Source organism: Pseudogymnoascus destructans, assembly GCF_001641265.1.
Source record: "Pseudogymnoascus destructans isolate 20631-21 unplaced genomic scaffold scaffold_8, whole genome shotgun sequence".
NCBI lineage: Eukaryota > Fungi > Ascomycota > Leotiomycetes > Thelebolales > Thelebolaceae > Pseudogymnoascus > Pseudogymnoascus destructans.
Window position 1 is genome coordinate 527,708 of NW_020167527.1, and position 16,215 is coordinate 543,922.

Here is a 16,215-nt window from a genome sequence, read left to right on the forward strand (position 1 = left end):
GATAATTAATGAAGCTTTGTTTTATTACTTGTAAACCTAGACAAAAATATTTCACCTCTTTTCACCGCAAATAATAATAGTTTAGTTATTATATTTTGAAAATACCCCTTGAAATTCCTATAAATGAGATTTAAATGTATAATGCAAGTGTGCTAGCGAACTCAAATGTCCTCAGGCTCGAACCCATCTTTATCCAACACCTTCTCCAGCTGCTCAGAGACATAATAAGCCACGTGCTTATTCACCTCATCCCGTTCTCTCTCCCCCTCCCGATCAACCGAATTACGGACCGAGCCCGCGCCGCCTTCTGTATGGGCATCTCCATTGATCGAGCTATTAAAATCGCTTCGAGCTCCGATAGATCGGCTAGTCGATGAGCGGCGCATGGGCTTCGGCTTGAATGATTCTGGCTGTCCAATATGCCTTCCGAAGAAGTCATCGAAGTAGTGCGCCATGCCTGTTGATGGCGTGCGAGGTGTTTGGGGAAGTCGACAGCTGACTCTGTGAGGTTGTTAGCAAGAGTAGAATGAACGTATTATTTTGAAACTTACCCAGTATCGTGGATCATCCTGGCGATGAGGCCGGTCCATCCACACTGGTGCGTGGCTCCCAGCCCACGTCCGCTGTCGCCATCGAAGAATTCGTAAAACCAGAGGTTGTCCTTCCAGTAAGGGTCGAAGTCTAGTTTATCGTCGCCGTCGTTGATGGCACGCCTTCCATCGTCGCCACGTGCAAACAGATGCTGAAGACGATGCTGGATCTCTTCCGCCACATGGCCCAAATGCATGAATTCTCCAGAGCCAGTGGGGCATTCCACCTGGAGCGATTGGCCGTAGAACATGTAGAAACGCTGGAGAGATTCAACAAGCAGGAAGTTGACGCAGATCCAGATGGGTCCACGCCAGTTGCTGTTGCCTCCAAATAGTCCACTATCGGAGTCGCCTGGGATATAGCTCACTTTGAATTCCTGGCCGTTGACTTCCATCGAGTAGGGGTTCTTCTCGTGGAATTTTGAGAGCGATCTTATTCCGTGATCTCCAAGGAATTCATCCTCATCCAACATGCGCTTGAGGATCTTCTCGAGACGATCCTTGCTCACTAGAGAAAGCAGGATTCTATTGTCCTTTCCTCGCTTTCTGATGCTGGCCATGTTGCGCTCGGCGACATCATGGCGATTCTCAATAAACCAATCAACCCTCTTTTTGAAGTTAGGCAACTGATTGATAAGTTCGGGCTCTAGCGTCAGGGTTGCGTAGAGCGGAATCAATCCAACTAAGGATCGTACTGGGAGTTGTTGAGAATATGGTCCACCCCAGGAAATTGCATCGTAATAGAAGCCATCCTCTTCGTTCCAGAGCGATTGTTCCTCTGTTTGCCCGGGTTTATACGTCATCGCATCACTAATGAGCATAAAGTGCTCAAAGAACTTGGATGCAATATCTTCGTAGATGCGACGGTGCTTCGCAAGCTCCAAGGCGATGTTCAGCATGCAGAGGCAGTAAAATGCCATCCATCCAGTGCTATCAGCCTGCTCAAGCACTCCTCCTGTCGGGAGGGGTTCTGAGCGATTGAACAAACCAATGTTATCCAAACCAAGGAATCCACCCTCAAACACATTCTTTCCTTCCAAATCCTTTCGGTTCACCCACCAGGTAAAATTGAGCAAAAGTTTCTGAAAGACGCGCTCTAAGAAGTCCAGATCTTGCCTGCCGTACATCTTCCGCTCGATCTTAAATGTGCGGAACGTAGCCCAGGCATGCACTGGAGGATTTACGTCGCCAAAATTCCATTCGTAGGCAGGCAGTTGGCCATTCGGGTGCATATACCACTCTCTCGTGAAAAGATCCAGCTGTTTCTTTGCGAACTCAGGGTCAATCATTGCCAGTGGGATGCAGTGAAACGCAGAGTCCCATGCGGCAAAGAAGGGGTACTCCCAAGAATCAGGCATCGACAGAATATCATCGAGATGCATGTGCTTCCATTGAGTGTTCCGAACAGCCTTTCGCTCTGCAGGAGGTGGTGGAGATGACGGATCGCCGTTCGCCCACTGGTCCCAGATGAAATGATAGAACTGCTTGGTCCACATCATACCGGAAAGCGCTTGCCTCTGGATGTTGCGAAGGTCGTCGGCCATTGGAAGCGGGCTGATGCGGTAGAAAAACTCATCGGTTTCCACTCGTCGCTTTTCAATTATATCGTCGAATACCTCCTCGTCCAAGTATTCGTCATTCTTCTTAGAGAAGCGGAATCGTACAACAGCACACTCTCCTGGTGGCACTCCATCTCCCTCGTCGAACGCAAACCAGGCAGCGGCTTTGGTGCCAGTCTCCTTAGGGTTGATAGCGGCCTTCTCTCCATCAACGATATACCGATGGAACGCATCTTTGACATAAGGCTGTGGATTCTCTACATTATAGAGGTGCTCCAGATTTGTGTCGTTTTCCGTGAATATTAATTCAGGTTGTATGTCTTGGCCACTTGTTCCAGTGCCTGGGGATGGCGACAATTGAAAGTATCGGTCACCGAGCTTGTAATGTTTACTATGTGCGGTTGTTTCCCCTGACCTTTCGATCGACGGCTTCTTATCCTCAGACTCATGTCCCCATGCCCAAGTATTTCTGAACCACATGTGGGGAACAATGTGCAACGGCGCTGGGTCAGGGCCGCGATTCCATGCTGTCACTCGGAAGAGGAGTTCGTCTGGGTCGTCGCTCTCTTTTGCGGTCTCGATGAATATATCCCAGTAGCGGTCTTCTTCAAATATCCCAGTATCTAGTAGTTGGTATTCTCTGTCTTGCTTGCCCCGGCGGGCATTCTCATCGACGAGATCTTTGTAGGGGAATGCCTTCTGTGGGTATTTGTAAAGAAATTTCATGTAGGAGTGCTAAAAATGTTAACAAAGTCCAGTTTTTATGCACGATGACCATACTGTAGGGACGTTGTCCAAGTGAAAATGAGCTTCCTTGATGCTTTCGCCATGGTTTCCCTGTGGGTTAGACAGGCCGAATAGTCGTTCCTTCAGAAAGTCACTGGTGGCTGTTAGCTATATCCCTGGCTATAACGTAATGCGCGCATACTCTTTCTCATTCCAAAATGCGAACGCGATGTTCTGGAAGCCGTGTGTATCTGAAACGCCTGCAATTCCGTCCTCTCCCCACCTGAAAGCCCTTGAGCGGGCGTCGTCGTGGGTGAAGTCTACAAACAATTAATTGCCATTGATTGAAACTGGACACAGAACTTACGGCTCCAAGCATCGCCATCAGCACTGTAATCCTCACGAACTTCACGATGTTGTCAGCGGCGAGGTCCAATACGACGAAGGACGTGGGGTAAATACCAGTAGCCCATTGCCTTTCTGCGACGTACGGGCCCCATTTCTTCCAATACTTTGTTTTTTCCCCATCTTCCTTGAGACGCTTCTCTTCCACAGACAGAAGGTCGACCTGGTCAATGCGAACCATTTGGGCAGTGAAGACTCAGAAGAGCCTTTGCGGTGTTATGAATGAGAGAGGGTGATTTTTTTCAACGAGAAAGGTGAAGATACGGCTGGCCCCGCGTATGACAATAGCCCACTATAATTATTATAGAAGGGATCTTTCAATTGGCTGGTAATATCAAACCAGATCGTTCCAGCCAGCGCCTATGTCTGTAAGTTACCACATGTATTCAACAATATTCCCGAATTCCCGATGACGTATCTGCCAGATAAGGAAAACGCGGCACTTGTATAGTACAAGTACCAATGTACCCACTGAAGGTAATATTTTGACGGGTAGAGTGTTTTAAACGGTTGGTCACATGACTTCGTGGCTGCGCATGGCGCGTCGATCGCGTTGGGCTCAAGCTTCCCAAAATCTCAAGTGAAATCTCGCTCACAACCAACATCAAGGACATAGCTGACGATACAATATTCGCCCATCGCGATTAATTGCACCTCAGCAATCTTTTGATTGGCATAGACAACTACAGTGCCTCAGCAGATTCCATAGAATTGGCAGGGGAAGAGCATCTCTTCGGACGAGTAATACAATGGCGCTTCTTGTGGACAAGCATCGTCCCCGCTCTCTCGACACATTGAGCTACCATGACGACCTTTCCGAGCGCCTTCGGTCCTTGGTATGCTGCCCAAACACCATCCCAGCCCAAAGGCTTAGCTAACCTCAATCTTTCAGGCACAAAGCGGGGACTTTCCTCATCTCTTGGTATATGGCCCGTCCGGCGCTGGGAAGAAGACGAGGATAGTGGCTACTCTCAAAGAGCTCTTCGGCCCAGGAGTAGAGAAGATCAAAATTGATTCTCGCGTTTTCCAAACCTCTTCAAACCGCAAACTCGAATTTAACATTGTAGCTTCGGTCTACCACCTCGAAATTACCCCCAGCGATGTTGGAAACTACGACCGAGTCGTTGTCCAAGATCTGTTGAAAGAAGTAGCGCAAACACAACAAGTCGATCAAAGTGCCAGGCAGAAATTTAAGGTTGTGGTCATCAACGAGGCTGACCACCTAACCAGAGATGCACAGGCAGCACTGAGAAGGACAATGGAGAAGTACAGTCCGAATCTAAGGCTCATCCTCCTGGCAGACAGCACAGCGAATATTATCGCTCCAATTCGGTCAAGAACCTTACTCGTACGAGTCGCGGCCCCAACTGAGGCCGAGATCTGCGACGTGCTCGCCAAAACAGGAGCAAAGGAAGGCTGGCCGTTAGCAGAGGAATTAAATCTCAGAGTTGCACAAGAAAGTGGCAGGAACCTACGGAGAGCACTGCTCATGTTTGAGGCTGTGCATGCACAAAAGTAAGTTTGATGGCCCATCCTCTAATATGAGGTGCTAATGGTGCCTCTCAGTGAAAAAGTCACAGACCAGACCCCCATCCCGCCTCCAGATTGGGAAGCGCTAATTTCTCTGATTGCCGATGAAATCATGGCCGAGCACTCACCCGCACGAATCCTACAGGTTCGCGCGAAACTATACGACTTACTCACACATTGTATCCCGCCTACGACAATCCTCAAGACCCTTACCTTCAAATTGATCCCCAAAGTCGACGATGAGTTGAAGGCAGAGGTAATCATGTGGAGTGCGTTCTATGAACATCGCGTTCGGATTGGGTCAAAGGTTATATTCCACTTGGAAGCATTTGTCACGAAGTTCATGAAGATACATGAGACTTGGCTCATGAGCATCGACTTTTAGATTGGGTGGTGGGAGAGCGCCCTGACGCAAGGGATAAAATTGTGTGACTATTTTGGTTAGGGGTCGGGGATTAGGGGTAGTGATGATAATGACTCTCAGGCATTGAGAATGGAGTTAACCTACGGATAGGGGCATGAGATTTCAACATGAAAACTACCACGTCTTTGCCACTCCTTTCGTAATACTTGCATGTCCATAGGTGTGATGCGCCCAACGACGAGAATACTGCAGACTACAAAAGATCACCATAGTAGCATTGAGCACGCATCAGTAAAATTTAACCTCTTAGATTCCGATGAAACCCGCTCCCCTTACAAAAGCCTAACAAATGAATATCGCTCAAACTGCCCTATGGGCCACGCCAAAAACTCCGCATCAAACGTCGTTTATAGCACCCATCAATCATTATAACATCATGCTCCTCCTCCTCGCCTCAAGCCTCTTAATCCCCTTCCCTTCCTTCGGCGCCTGCAAGCTCGTAGGCCGCTGCAATGTCTTCTCCCCGTTCTTATACTCCTCCATCTTTGCAGCAGCTACATCCCCCATCCCAACTCCAAGCGTAGATTGTCTTCGCCTCGTTGACTGACGTCCCGCTGTCGTCAGGTCCAGCATATCCGTCGCGCTCTGACTCCGCGAAACCCTTTGTTTCTGCGAATCTTCATTATTGCGGCGGGTCCGGGACTCTCGTGGGGGCGACCCAGAGAACTCGTAGATGTCCAGGTCGGCCATCCTTTTCTCCATCTTCTTGAATGCCGATACCACCAGATCCCGATCCGACATCTCTGGCTTAGCCTTTCGATTCGCGGACATTAATGCCGATATGGCCGCCCCAGTGCCCGACTTGGCCTCCTCATCCCCGCTGTTGGTGTGTAGTTGCGAGCTTCGGCGCTTGCGCTGCGGTATTTCTTGTATAGGAGCTACATCAGCCACCTTGCCGGAAAGCGGACTGTTGCTGTAAACACTGGCGCTCGAGGCGGTGGGCAGTTTGCTCTTCCAAGAAGCATCATCACCTGTTCCAGGCTCGGGTTTGATCTTAACTGCCGTCAGTGGTTCGTCTTCAGCTGGGACACAGCTAGCACGACGATATTTGCTTTCTCCTGAGACAGCATCGATCTGCCCCTCCGCCGGCCGCCTCATTTTATCACGTAAATTAGGCTCGGCGTAGTTCACGCTAGCTCGAGCGCGTCTGCTTGGCCTGTGGCCTTCTCCGCCCTGGCCTATTTCTTGTGGTGGAGGCGTGTCCCGAGATATCTGGCGAGTAGTTGAAGGTGCGGAGGAAGTTGGTGAGAATAAGTCTTCGGGAGCCGCAGGTGTTTCTGGCTCTGGGATTGCCTCGATAGATGGCATAGCTACGACAGGGTCGACCTGTGCGGGTATGACAATCCGCGGTTCATTCCGACTGCGTGGGCGTTCTTTTCCCTTATTTCCACTGATCTTCCCAGGCTGCGAGGAATCATCTCCCACTGGGGGATTAGAGGGTTTCTTGGGAGAATTTGCGACATCCGTGTTCGACGTTTTTGGTCCAAGTGCCTTCCTTGGAGGTCCTGAGGCAACTACCGGAGTACTGGCCTGGGCGTTTGGTGCAGCCCTGTCTCTGGTTTTGGCCCGAGCCAGTGCAACCTCTCTTTGGATTCTAGCAACAGGTTTCTCAGCAGGCGTAGATTCCTTCGACGGCTGTGTCTTATCCACAGATATTCTCCTAGTATGCCTCGAATCTTCCCGGGCGATTGAAACTGGTCTTGCTTCTCTTTCGTCTTCTATGTCGTCACTGACGTTAAATTTCCTCTTCGCACCACTGTTCATGGGCTGAACGGACTCCTTCTTCTCGCCAGATGCCGTGTCGTTCTTGGTTAAGCGGTCATTATCTGGTGTCCCGCTCACATCCTTTCTCTTGCGCCTCTGTTCCAGGTTTACTGGTAATGTTGGGCCGAAGTCGGTCACTTCTTCGGTATCTGTTTTCGACCGAGTAGGAAGGTCTATCTTGATAGGATCTTCATTCATAAAATGCGACACAGGTGGCGGTCCGATATCAGGCGAATCACTGATACCGGGTATTGGGTCTGAGAGAATTTCTGTAATTTCCTGTGCGCTTTGAACTTGTCAGAATATATTTGTATCAATGAGGAGGGTGCATACTCTAATGTCCGTCTTGGATAGTGTTTGTTTTCTACGATTGCCGGTAGTCGCCCTTCCTGTTCAGCGAGCGCATCCATCATTTGCATTCGTTCTTCTGAGTTCCTCCGTTTGGCCTTTGGAAGCTTGGTACCAGCTGAGGACCTTCTTGGCTCCTTCACAGGCCGGTCCAGCTTTGCGACCAAAGCTGCAATGTCCCGCAATTTGGAATCGAGTTCTGATTTGACACCGCCAACATGGCTAATAAAATTCCGTGAGCGGTTTGGTTGTGTCTCCTGGGTTATAATCTGTCCACGAAGATCTAGGTTCTCCGCCAGAAGGCGGGACACTTCAGTTTCGAGATTGCGAATTCGTACTGCTTGGATCGAGTTCACACGAGCAATGTCCTTATTCTGTCGTATATATTTTCGTCGTACTAAAAATCACAGTGTTAATAGATGCATTTCAGGAAGATAGACACCGTGAAATTGGAACTCACAAAGCTCTACAGGATCAGCAGGCGCAGATGCCTCGTTCAAACGCGCCATGGTTGTTTCTCATGCGGCAAATGAGTCCCATTCACAGATGATGGCGCTTGGCAATATATCCAAGATATGAGTTGAAGATGTGCTGGTTTTAAAGCAAGCAAGAGTGTTGAAGCCGTCGTTGTAATTATGAGGTTTTTTGTCATGCAGTAGCTTTGATGTTTACACAAAGGCTCGAAGTGGCTAGACAAAACCATTGCCAGAGTGTACTAGCGCGGGCCATGGCGGGATACTGCCGACCTGACAGATACAACCCCACCCATAGACAAAAATACACCACTACAGTACCATTGTCGCCCATTGAACAATTAAAGGTTCCACTGCTACCTTTGTGCAGTCTACAATATCCAAGATATTTCACTTTCATACAAAGAATCATCTGGGGACAAACCCGGAAGCGCCACGATGTCCTACCCCTCACGACCCCTCCCGTCACACTTGCGACAGGCGTCCACCTCGAACAATGGAAATTCGTTGCAAGGACAGTCTCCTGTTCTACTTGCGCGCATCAACGAGAAACGACAGGAACTTGAAAACCTAAAGGAGCTGAGAGATCTCAGTGCTGGGCTAGCTGGGCAAATGACAGTTCTAGAGGAAAAGCTCGCAACACTGTCAAACGGCACCGAAGGTACGATACAACATGGTTACATTCGGCTTCCAAGTTATACTAACAAACCCGTAGCTGTTGCGATGGTATTAGGCAACTGGCATAATGTTCTAAGGGCGATAAGCATGGCGTCAAGTAAGTATATATGCTACAGCGCAAAGGCTCCCACTGACGCGCCGCAGCGAAAATAACGATGCCTAAAGTCTCCCAAAACTACGAAGAAGAACGAGATGACGATGTACCTCTGCCACAAACACTTGTGAGAATTCCTACAGAGCAGGCTCCGTTAATACAGCAACACGAGGAGGCGGCGAGAGAAGCTACCAATGAGGACCAATAAGGGTTGGAATAACACTGGATTGTACAACGCTGGGTTTGGGTTGTACATATGACTGATGCGATAATGAGGCCGGTGCAGGGTATGGAGTCAGGCGTAGGGTTTGGTAGGCTGGTACTGCCGGATATACATGGTGGCAAGTCCATAGGAGGCTCATTGCCACAGATATGACGCTTAGTTTCAGCGCACCCACCAGAGGTCGTGAGAGCGTGAGAATCTGTGGAATAAATCGAGTTTCCACTCAACTGTACATTAACATGAGTCACTGGAGGCTGAAAGATTGAAACACACGTTTTGTCGCGTTCGCATTTTCCTAGAAACGCGAAATCGCGTCAACGTTCCGCGTCTATTATTCGTTGCTGTAGTGACGCGTTGGTGTACCTCTCGATTTACACAGGGCCATCGCGACCCAGATTCTATATGAATAGATACCTTCCCCGACAATCTGTGAGCACGCCTCGAATTCTCCAAAACGACCAAATCACACAAACGGCACTGTTCACCTATTTTTTCCCGCTGCCCAGCAGAAGGATTATTGACATTTCATAGACACTGTCGTGAAGTGTTGTCTTTTTAGTTTCTGAGCCAAGCCTCAGGCACACCACCACGAACCAAACAACATTACTGCGTGTGCATCAGTCGCAAGCGTAGCTATGGCACGAGTTACCAGGTCCACGAAAATTACAATCTCTGAGGACGAAACCAGCCAGTCCATACCCCAGAACCAACATATTCCGTCAGCCGAGGCACGGGCTCCTTTGCAAAAGATTACCAACACCACCGAAGAGATTGTGAGCCTCGAAGACGCCCAGATCGCCGACGAAGAGAAGCTACTCAAAGCCGCGTTTAAGACAGCAATTGGCATCAAAAAGAAGAATAAACGAGCCAAGAATAAGAGGAATGTCGACCAGGAGCAAAGCCACGACAACGAAGTTATCCCAGACGATCAGCCAGCATCCTTATCACCAGCCACGGCCGCAACCCGCGAACTTCTACGATCCGACTCAGGGCCCATTGCGCAAATCCGCGACGAATTGCAGGCAACAGACCTAGGAGGACCAGAACAAGACCCAATGGCAGTTGACGCGCCCAATCCGACTACTACATTCACAGGGCGCCTTACGCGCAGTCAAATGAAAGGTGTACAGCCAGGTCAGTATAACTACAATTCTTACGCCAATCATGGCACGTTTGCGCCGGCGGTTCCCAGTGCTCCCCATTTTCATTATGGCCATTCCAAGTACCATACGGGGCATGTTTCGCCAGGCAAATCGATTCCTCCCGCTCTCGGGTGGCCCGTACCGCGTTGGCTTCCTTACCGTTATGGCGATCCAATATTTCAATATACTAACACGGACTATCGCGTAGCGGGGCAAGAACAGGCTTATTCCCATAGTGGACCCAAAATATCCGACTATGTAAACGGGGATGGAGATGTTGCGATGGGAGGCGCCACTCGAGGCTCTGCCTTGCATATTGAGGACATCGACGAATGCGCCAGAGACCAAACACCCGAGCCGAAATCTTCGCATGACGACTCGTTCGTCAAGCATATTTTGGGCCGCTCTCCTGCGAAGCCAGTGTCTCGACGCCTCTCGGTGGAGGAGATGGTGGCCATCCACTCATCTGCTAAGCCTTCCCCAAGAATCGAAGACTCAGTGGACGAATTGGATAAATTTGAGGAAACTATCATTCGATCGCCTGCTAAGCCTGTCTCACGCATCGAGGATTCCCTCGAGGAGCTAGACTTATTGGAAGATATCATGGAAGCACTCACAGAGGCCGCAAAGGCCCAGGAACTCGCATCTCCAGTGAAGTCTAGAAAGGCGACACCTGCTATACTGAAATCTACTCGTCAACCTACCACGTCGCCAGCTTTAAGACCTACTCCAGTTAAGGCCAAAACTATCGGGGTTCGAGAAGGAAAGGCCCTGATGAATGAGATGATGGCGAAGAAAGCTGCCTCGGGAACGTCGACTGTCCGCTCAAAACAAGTCGCCGTGAAGAAAAGCGTAATGCCACCCACCTCAGCCCGTTCTGCCTCGGCCGAGCCAAAGCCTGCTGCACCTATCACCAAGCGGCCAGCAGCCAAGCGTCCGGTCAGCCTCATGCCTCCAAAGGAGCCAATCAAGTCTACCAAACCCCCAACGCGCTCGACATTTGAGCTTCCTGGTGAAGCCATCTCCCGGAAGCTAAAAGAGCAACGCGAAGCACGCATTGCTCAGCGCCAGTCAAGCGTCTCCTCGGACTCGACGCCACCCATAGTTTCCGCCAAGGCGATGGCACCGAAGGTCAAGTCAACCAAGGCCCCATCTAGACCTACTTTTGAGCTCCCGGGCGAGGCCCTCTCTCGTAAGAAGCGCGAGACTTATGAGGCCTGCCTAAAGTTGCGAGAGGAGGAGGAAAAGAAGCGCAGGGAGTTCAAGGCGAAGCCTGTCCGTAAGAGTATCGCCCCGAGTATGCAGCCAAGGCAGACAGCCGCCAGTCTAGCGCGAAGGAGCATAATGAACCCGGAAGACGCCGGAGAGGGGTTGGTGGTGTCGAAGCGACGCTCGGTCATTGGCGTATCTCGTCCCTCACTCACAGCCCAGAACCTTGCCAATACATCGGCCTCACGCACGCGTGTGACTGCTCACGGCGGTGGCCACATGACGACTACGGCAATGAGCGATTCATCTCAACGTTCGTCATCTGTCCCAGCATTGGTACAAAAGCTGAGCGGAAGGGATATATATAAGCGTGATGCGAGAGCGCTGGAAGGTGCGGAGAGAGAGAGAAAGGAGAAGGAAGCTGCTGCGAAGAAGGCCAGAGAGGAGGCAGCTGAGAAAGGCAGACAGGCGAGTAGGGAGTGGGCCACGAAACAGAGGAGGAAGATGATGGAGGGCAAGATTCCCGACGAGGGTCTCAGTGCTGGATATGGACCCGGTGGCCAACTGGGCTTGAAGGGCTAGGTGTGGAGTAACTGTATGAATGATGTCGACAAGTTGTGGGTGACGAGAGGGAGTGTGCTTTTGTTAAAACACCATGTCTTGATTTGCTTTGCTTGCTGACAGTCAGATTGGGGAGCACAAGTCGATGTATGGTCGGCTCGGAAGGGATCAATCGATCATTACTTGTGGGTTGAGGATGATTACTCGCTCGTTTTATACAAATGTTTCATTTGTTGGCGCGGCGTGTTGGGAAGCGTGTATTATTGGGGAGCGGGATTGAGTCTGGCGTCAGCTGACAGCGTGTATTATTGAACGATTATTAGTGAAAGTATTGAATGAATGGCATATTTGAAAACAAGTTTAACTAATGGAGTGAGTGCTGTATGAAGACAAATATATTTCAGAACCAAAGGCTCTTTTATACTGTAATTTGATAATTTATCATGAAGAAATAGGACTTGGCATGTTGATGGCTAGACTGCTCTGTCGAGGACAAGTTCTCCTGCCAGATCTTGTACGTACCCTTGTACCGCATGCCACGCCTTAATCCCTGTCCCCTCTCCTTAAACCTTTTCCCGACATTCTTCCAGACCACCGTCCTCTGAAGTTCATCCAGGCTACAGAGTATCGTCGTCGTCGAGTATATTGCCTGCACTGGAGTATTTTGCATATTGCATCTCCACCACGATCGTTTTCACCGAGACAACACCGACCAAATTGCGCGCGAACTGCCCCGGTTTCCGTCATACTCAACGTGGAACCTCGCCCTTGGAACTGACGGCCTCTGAGGACGACATATGATGCTTTTAGAGTCCTCGACCTCTCGTTAGTGTCTTTCCAGGGCCACGCGCCTCGTCTGTCTCGCAGCACCATGCGCTTTTCCAAACCCTCGTTCCTGCCCTTCGCGAAGAGCTCCAGAAAGGCAAACATCCTCGCTGTCTTCCGCCATGCTCGCCGGAACCCACGCGACTTCGTCAGCCGCTTGTGGTGCCCGCGAACTATCGCCAAATCGTTGGTCTTTCTCTCCGGTCTCGTCGTCATCGGCACCGCCATTGCGGAAATTCTGCTCTATGTCCGCACAGGGAAGAACAGTCGTATAGGCACCACGGTCATCAACCCGTTCATACCGCTCGCTCGTCCCAGTGTCCAAGTGTACCAGGGCATCTATAGAGGCGGCACCGCCAAGACTGGCCATGTCTTCGTCGAAAGATTCCTCGGTATTCCATATGCACAGACGACGGGTGGATACAACAGGTTTATGCCGCCGGTGAAGATGATGGCAGGAATGGGAACGCATGACGCGAGAAATTGGGGCCACAAGTGCTGGGGAGGTCCAGACGGCCCTGACCAGAGGTCGGCAGATGATTGCTTGAATATCAATATTTGGCGGACACGAGGCGTGAAGGAAAACCAGAATGTGCCAGTTGCTGTTTACTTTCACAGCGGATCATTTAATTTTGGGAGCGGTGCTGAAAGGGACATCGCGAGTTTTGTGGCATGGAGCGTGGATCCAATCATTGGTATCTCGGTGAACTATCGAGTTGGTGCGTTGGGCTTCTTGAGCTCCAATCTTACCGCCGAGGAGGGCATTTTGAATCTCGGTTTGAAGGATCAAGCAGCTGCCCTGGAATGGGTGCAGGAAAATATCCGCATGTTTGGCGGAAACAAGGATCGAGTCACCATCTGGGGAAGCTCAGCGGGTGCACATGCCGTAAGTAACGTCAAGACTACCTTGGATCGTCATGAGTGCGAGTCCTCTGAACTCAACGATCGTTTAGTTGCTCAAACTAACTTTACCTAGGTTGGCCACCACCTCATGAAGATTGACGTCCCCGCACGCTTCCAGGGAGCTATTATGGAATCTGGCGCTCCAACAGCTCGCGCCGTTTATCCATATAACCATCCCCTCCACGAGGAGCAATATCAAAAGTTTCTCGAACTTACCGGCACCTCTGATATCCCCGACGAGTCAAAGATGACACATCTTCGCTCCATCGATATAGAGACAATTGTCGCTGCCTCAGAGTCAGTTTTCCAGCAATACGCCCCATCTCTGCGCTGGCCCTTCCAGCCCGTCATTGATGGACCCGGAGGCATGATCCCATGTGCACCCCTCGAGAGCTGGAAAGCGCGAGCATATCACAAAGTCCCTATCCTGACTGGCTTCAACACCAACGAGGGCAGCATGTTCGTGGACACCGCCGCCGACGATCCAAAGGAGTTCGACGAGTTCTTCCAGACACTGATACCGAATTTTACCGAGAAGGACATGAGAGAGCTGAACGAGCTGTACCCAGACCCTTCAAAGTCTCCTGAGCCTGAGAGCAAGTATACCGAGGACCGCCCGGGTGTTGGCAGGCAGTACAAGCGCCTCGCACGCGCGTACGGTGACTACGCATATATCGCGCCGGTTCGTCACACAGCGCACTTCGCGAGCGCATTGGATAGGCCCGATGATGCGGATGTGTGGATGTATCAGTTCGACGTGAACCAAACGGTGATTCGTGGCGCGAATCATGGTGACCAGGGAGAATACGTTGTGTACTCGCCCAGTGTGAGAAAGCTGCCATGGAGCAGACAAGGCGCGATTGGCGAGCAGATGCACGGTTATTGGACGAGCTTTGTGATCTCTGGCGATGTGAATGCAGTCAAGAAGGGCCGCGTTAAGAATCGTAGCACATGGGCCCAGTATGGAAAGAGAGGCAGCAGCGCGAAGATGGTGTTTGGGGAGCATAATAACCAGCGAGCTGGAGGGAAAGATGAGGGGGCCTTGACGGAGAACCGACCGGATCTGTGGGGTGATGCAGAGGGAGATTTCTGGTGGGCAAGGACGATGTTGACGGAGAGGATATGAGGGGACGCCCGGGGGGGCGATGATGGATGCGATGTGACGATTATAGACGGAACTTTCCAACGACGTGTTTTTGTGTCAGGAGTTTCATATGGCGAGGGTGTGCACAGGCGCGAGAGTTCTAGGAGTGATTGGGATAGGACATTCATCTTGCAGCATAGTATTCATTCACGCTGTTTATTCTAGTTTAGTTGTGCGAATAGTAATGCTCATCCAAATTACTGTGGTGAAGCCTTTCCATCTCAGTTCCTGTCCTCTAAAGTTCCCATCTCAATCACTTAACTACAAGCTAGGCACTCGAACAAAGCTCATATACCCCATTAACCCAACTCTTCTCGCCAACAAGCAAGCCAAGTGGTTAATGTGGCAAAGTGTCTGACGCTCATTCAGTAAGTGCTGAGTTCGAGCCCCGCAGTTCACATCAAGTAAAATCCAAAAAAATGGGTTTTCTTAGATATCGATTACGAATCCGTAATCGAATCGTTCTTTTTGCATTTCTTTTCTAGATACCAACTACTTTTTACCAGTCTATCTAAGCATGCCACCATACTTACCACATAATGCAAGTTCAATATTCAAACTGCAGGACAGAATTCAAGGGGTTGGCTCAAACGTCTATATTTTTATTCAGGGATGTTGAAAACCGCTGCCACCTCAACCGAGGATAGACAAGCTCTCTAAACTCATATAACAGAACAAACTATCCATAGTTACGTCCTCTACATAAAGTCCGATAAGTAGTCATCATCTCTGTTCTGGTTGCTGCTCGCCTCCAGCGCCTCCTCCGTGAAGACATCATCATACGCATGCTCCTTCTGGTACTTCAGATCCCTCCTCTCCTTCGCAATGCGCGCCTCCTCCTTCTTCCGCGCCTGAACGCCAGCCTGGTTCTTCTTGCCCTTTGCCTTCATGATCTCGTCGCGCTCGGCGGCGAAGTCGGGGAACTTCTCTACCTTGGTCTTGTTCAGGCGGTTGATGATGGCGTTTATGCGTGTCGGCACAAGGATCTTCTTCACCTTCTTGTTGTCGTGGAAGCTGACTTGGCCGGTGGCCATGGAGCCGTCTTTCTTCAGGTTGCTCCATGGCGTGTAGATGATGGTGACATTGTCCTTCTTGTTTCCTGCAAAGACGTTAGTCACGTGGTTGAGCAAGTCATGGGGATTGAACTAGCCTTCGATGGAGTTTGCTTTTGTGAGTTGAGCAAGATCAGTGAGGAGGTCTTCAGGTATGGATTCCCATGATTGGGTTTCGGAGAGGCGGAGGTAGATATGAGCGGATGAGAGATTGTCGACGTGGAACTGCTGGAGTTGGTGATGTTTCTTTCAAACGGACATTAGACTTACCCTGTACATTTATTAGCAAAGAAGGTATTTATTTATTCTTAAAAATGAGGATATTACTTACCAAACTTCTTCTTCAACGCCGTATGCGATTAAATCCTCGTCTGAGGCAAAGATTAGTCACACGTTGCTCCTCAAAGAGCCAGGAAAAAAGCAAGTATAAACTCACTTTCGACCTTGTCTTTCCCAACATAGACATACGCCGACGGCGACACCGTGTTAGAGGTGAAGTAGTAAACCATCCTGCCTCCCGAAATCGCAACTTCGTTGTGGTGTCAATTTCTGGCCAGGCCAAAAT

General features: G+C 50.2%; 7 protein-coding genes across 7 annotated transcripts; 4 read left to right on the forward strand and 3 right to left on the reverse strand.

Moving 5' to 3' along the window:
- Window positions 1-103: 103 nt before the first annotated feature.
- On the reverse strand, window positions 104-3,716 carry VC83_03844 (uncharacterized protein). Its single transcript, XM_024467486.1, has 6 exons — window positions 3,338-3,716; window positions 3,243-3,281; window positions 3,078-3,195; window positions 2,930-3,029; window positions 552-2,884; window positions 104-501 (listed from the first exon to the last, which is right to left on the reverse strand). The coding sequence occupies exons 1-6, from the start codon at window positions 3,459-3,461 to the stop codon at window positions 162-164; spliced, it is 3,054 nt and encodes a 1,017-aa protein (XP_024324901.1). The 5' UTR covers window positions 3,462-3,716; the 3' UTR covers window positions 104-161.
- Window positions 3,717-3,855: 139 nt separating this feature from the next.
- Window positions 3,856-5,358, forward strand: RFC5 (Replication factor C (RF-C) subunit). The gene is made up of 3 exons (XM_024467487.1): window positions 3,856-4,116; window positions 4,173-4,795; window positions 4,847-5,358. Exons 1-3 carry the CDS (start codon window positions 4,030-4,032, stop codon window positions 5,193-5,195), a joined length of 1,059 nt encoding a protein of 352 aa, XP_024324902.1. The 5' UTR covers window positions 3,856-4,029; the 3' UTR covers window positions 5,196-5,358.
- Window positions 5,359-5,475: 117 nt separating this feature from the next.
- VC83_03846 (uncharacterized protein) lies at window positions 5,476-7,993 on the reverse strand. Its single transcript, XM_024467488.1, has 3 exons — window positions 7,807-7,993; window positions 7,332-7,743; window positions 5,476-7,284 (listed from the first exon to the last, which is right to left on the reverse strand). Exons 1-3 carry the CDS (start codon window positions 7,853-7,855, stop codon window positions 5,601-5,603), a joined length of 2,145 nt encoding a protein of 714 aa, XP_024324903.1. The 5' UTR covers window positions 7,856-7,993; the 3' UTR covers window positions 5,476-5,600.
- Window positions 7,994-8,257: 264 nt separating this feature from the next.
- On the forward strand, window positions 8,258-8,799 carry VC83_03847 (uncharacterized protein; the record flags this gene model as incomplete). The annotated part of the gene is made up of 3 exons (XM_024467489.1): window positions 8,258-8,480; window positions 8,535-8,594; window positions 8,642-8,799. The coding sequence occupies 3 exons, from the start codon at window positions 8,258-8,260 to the stop codon at window positions 8,797-8,799; spliced, it is 441 nt and encodes a 146-aa protein (XP_024324904.1).
- Window positions 8,800-9,449: 650 nt separating this feature from the next.
- Window positions 9,450-12,084, forward strand: VC83_03848 (uncharacterized protein; the record flags this gene model as incomplete). Its single annotated transcript, XM_024467490.1, has 1 exon — window positions 9,450-12,084. One exon carries the CDS (start codon window positions 9,450-9,452, stop codon window positions 11,745-11,747), a length of 2,298 nt encoding a protein of 765 aa, XP_024324905.1. The 3' UTR covers window positions 11,748-12,084.
- A 163-nt stretch (window positions 12,085-12,247) lies between these two features.
- Window positions 12,248-14,807, forward strand: VC83_03849 (uncharacterized protein). Its single transcript, XM_024467491.1, has 2 exons — window positions 12,248-13,437; window positions 13,528-14,807. The coding sequence occupies exons 1-2, from the start codon at window positions 12,598-12,600 to the stop codon at window positions 14,578-14,580; spliced, it is 1,893 nt and encodes a 630-aa protein (XP_024324906.1). The 5' UTR covers window positions 12,248-12,597; the 3' UTR covers window positions 14,581-14,807.
- Window positions 14,808-15,178: 371 nt separating this feature from the next.
- On the reverse strand, window positions 15,179-16,002 carry VC83_03850 (uncharacterized protein). Its single transcript, XM_024467492.1, has 3 exons — window positions 15,921-16,002; window positions 15,749-15,875; window positions 15,179-15,697 (listed from the first exon to the last, which is right to left on the reverse strand). Exons 1-3 carry the CDS (start codon window positions 15,927-15,929, stop codon window positions 15,297-15,299), a joined length of 537 nt encoding a protein of 178 aa, XP_024325150.1. The 5' UTR covers window positions 15,930-16,002; the 3' UTR covers window positions 15,179-15,296.
- Between the last annotated feature and the right edge of the window lie 213 nt (window positions 16,003-16,215).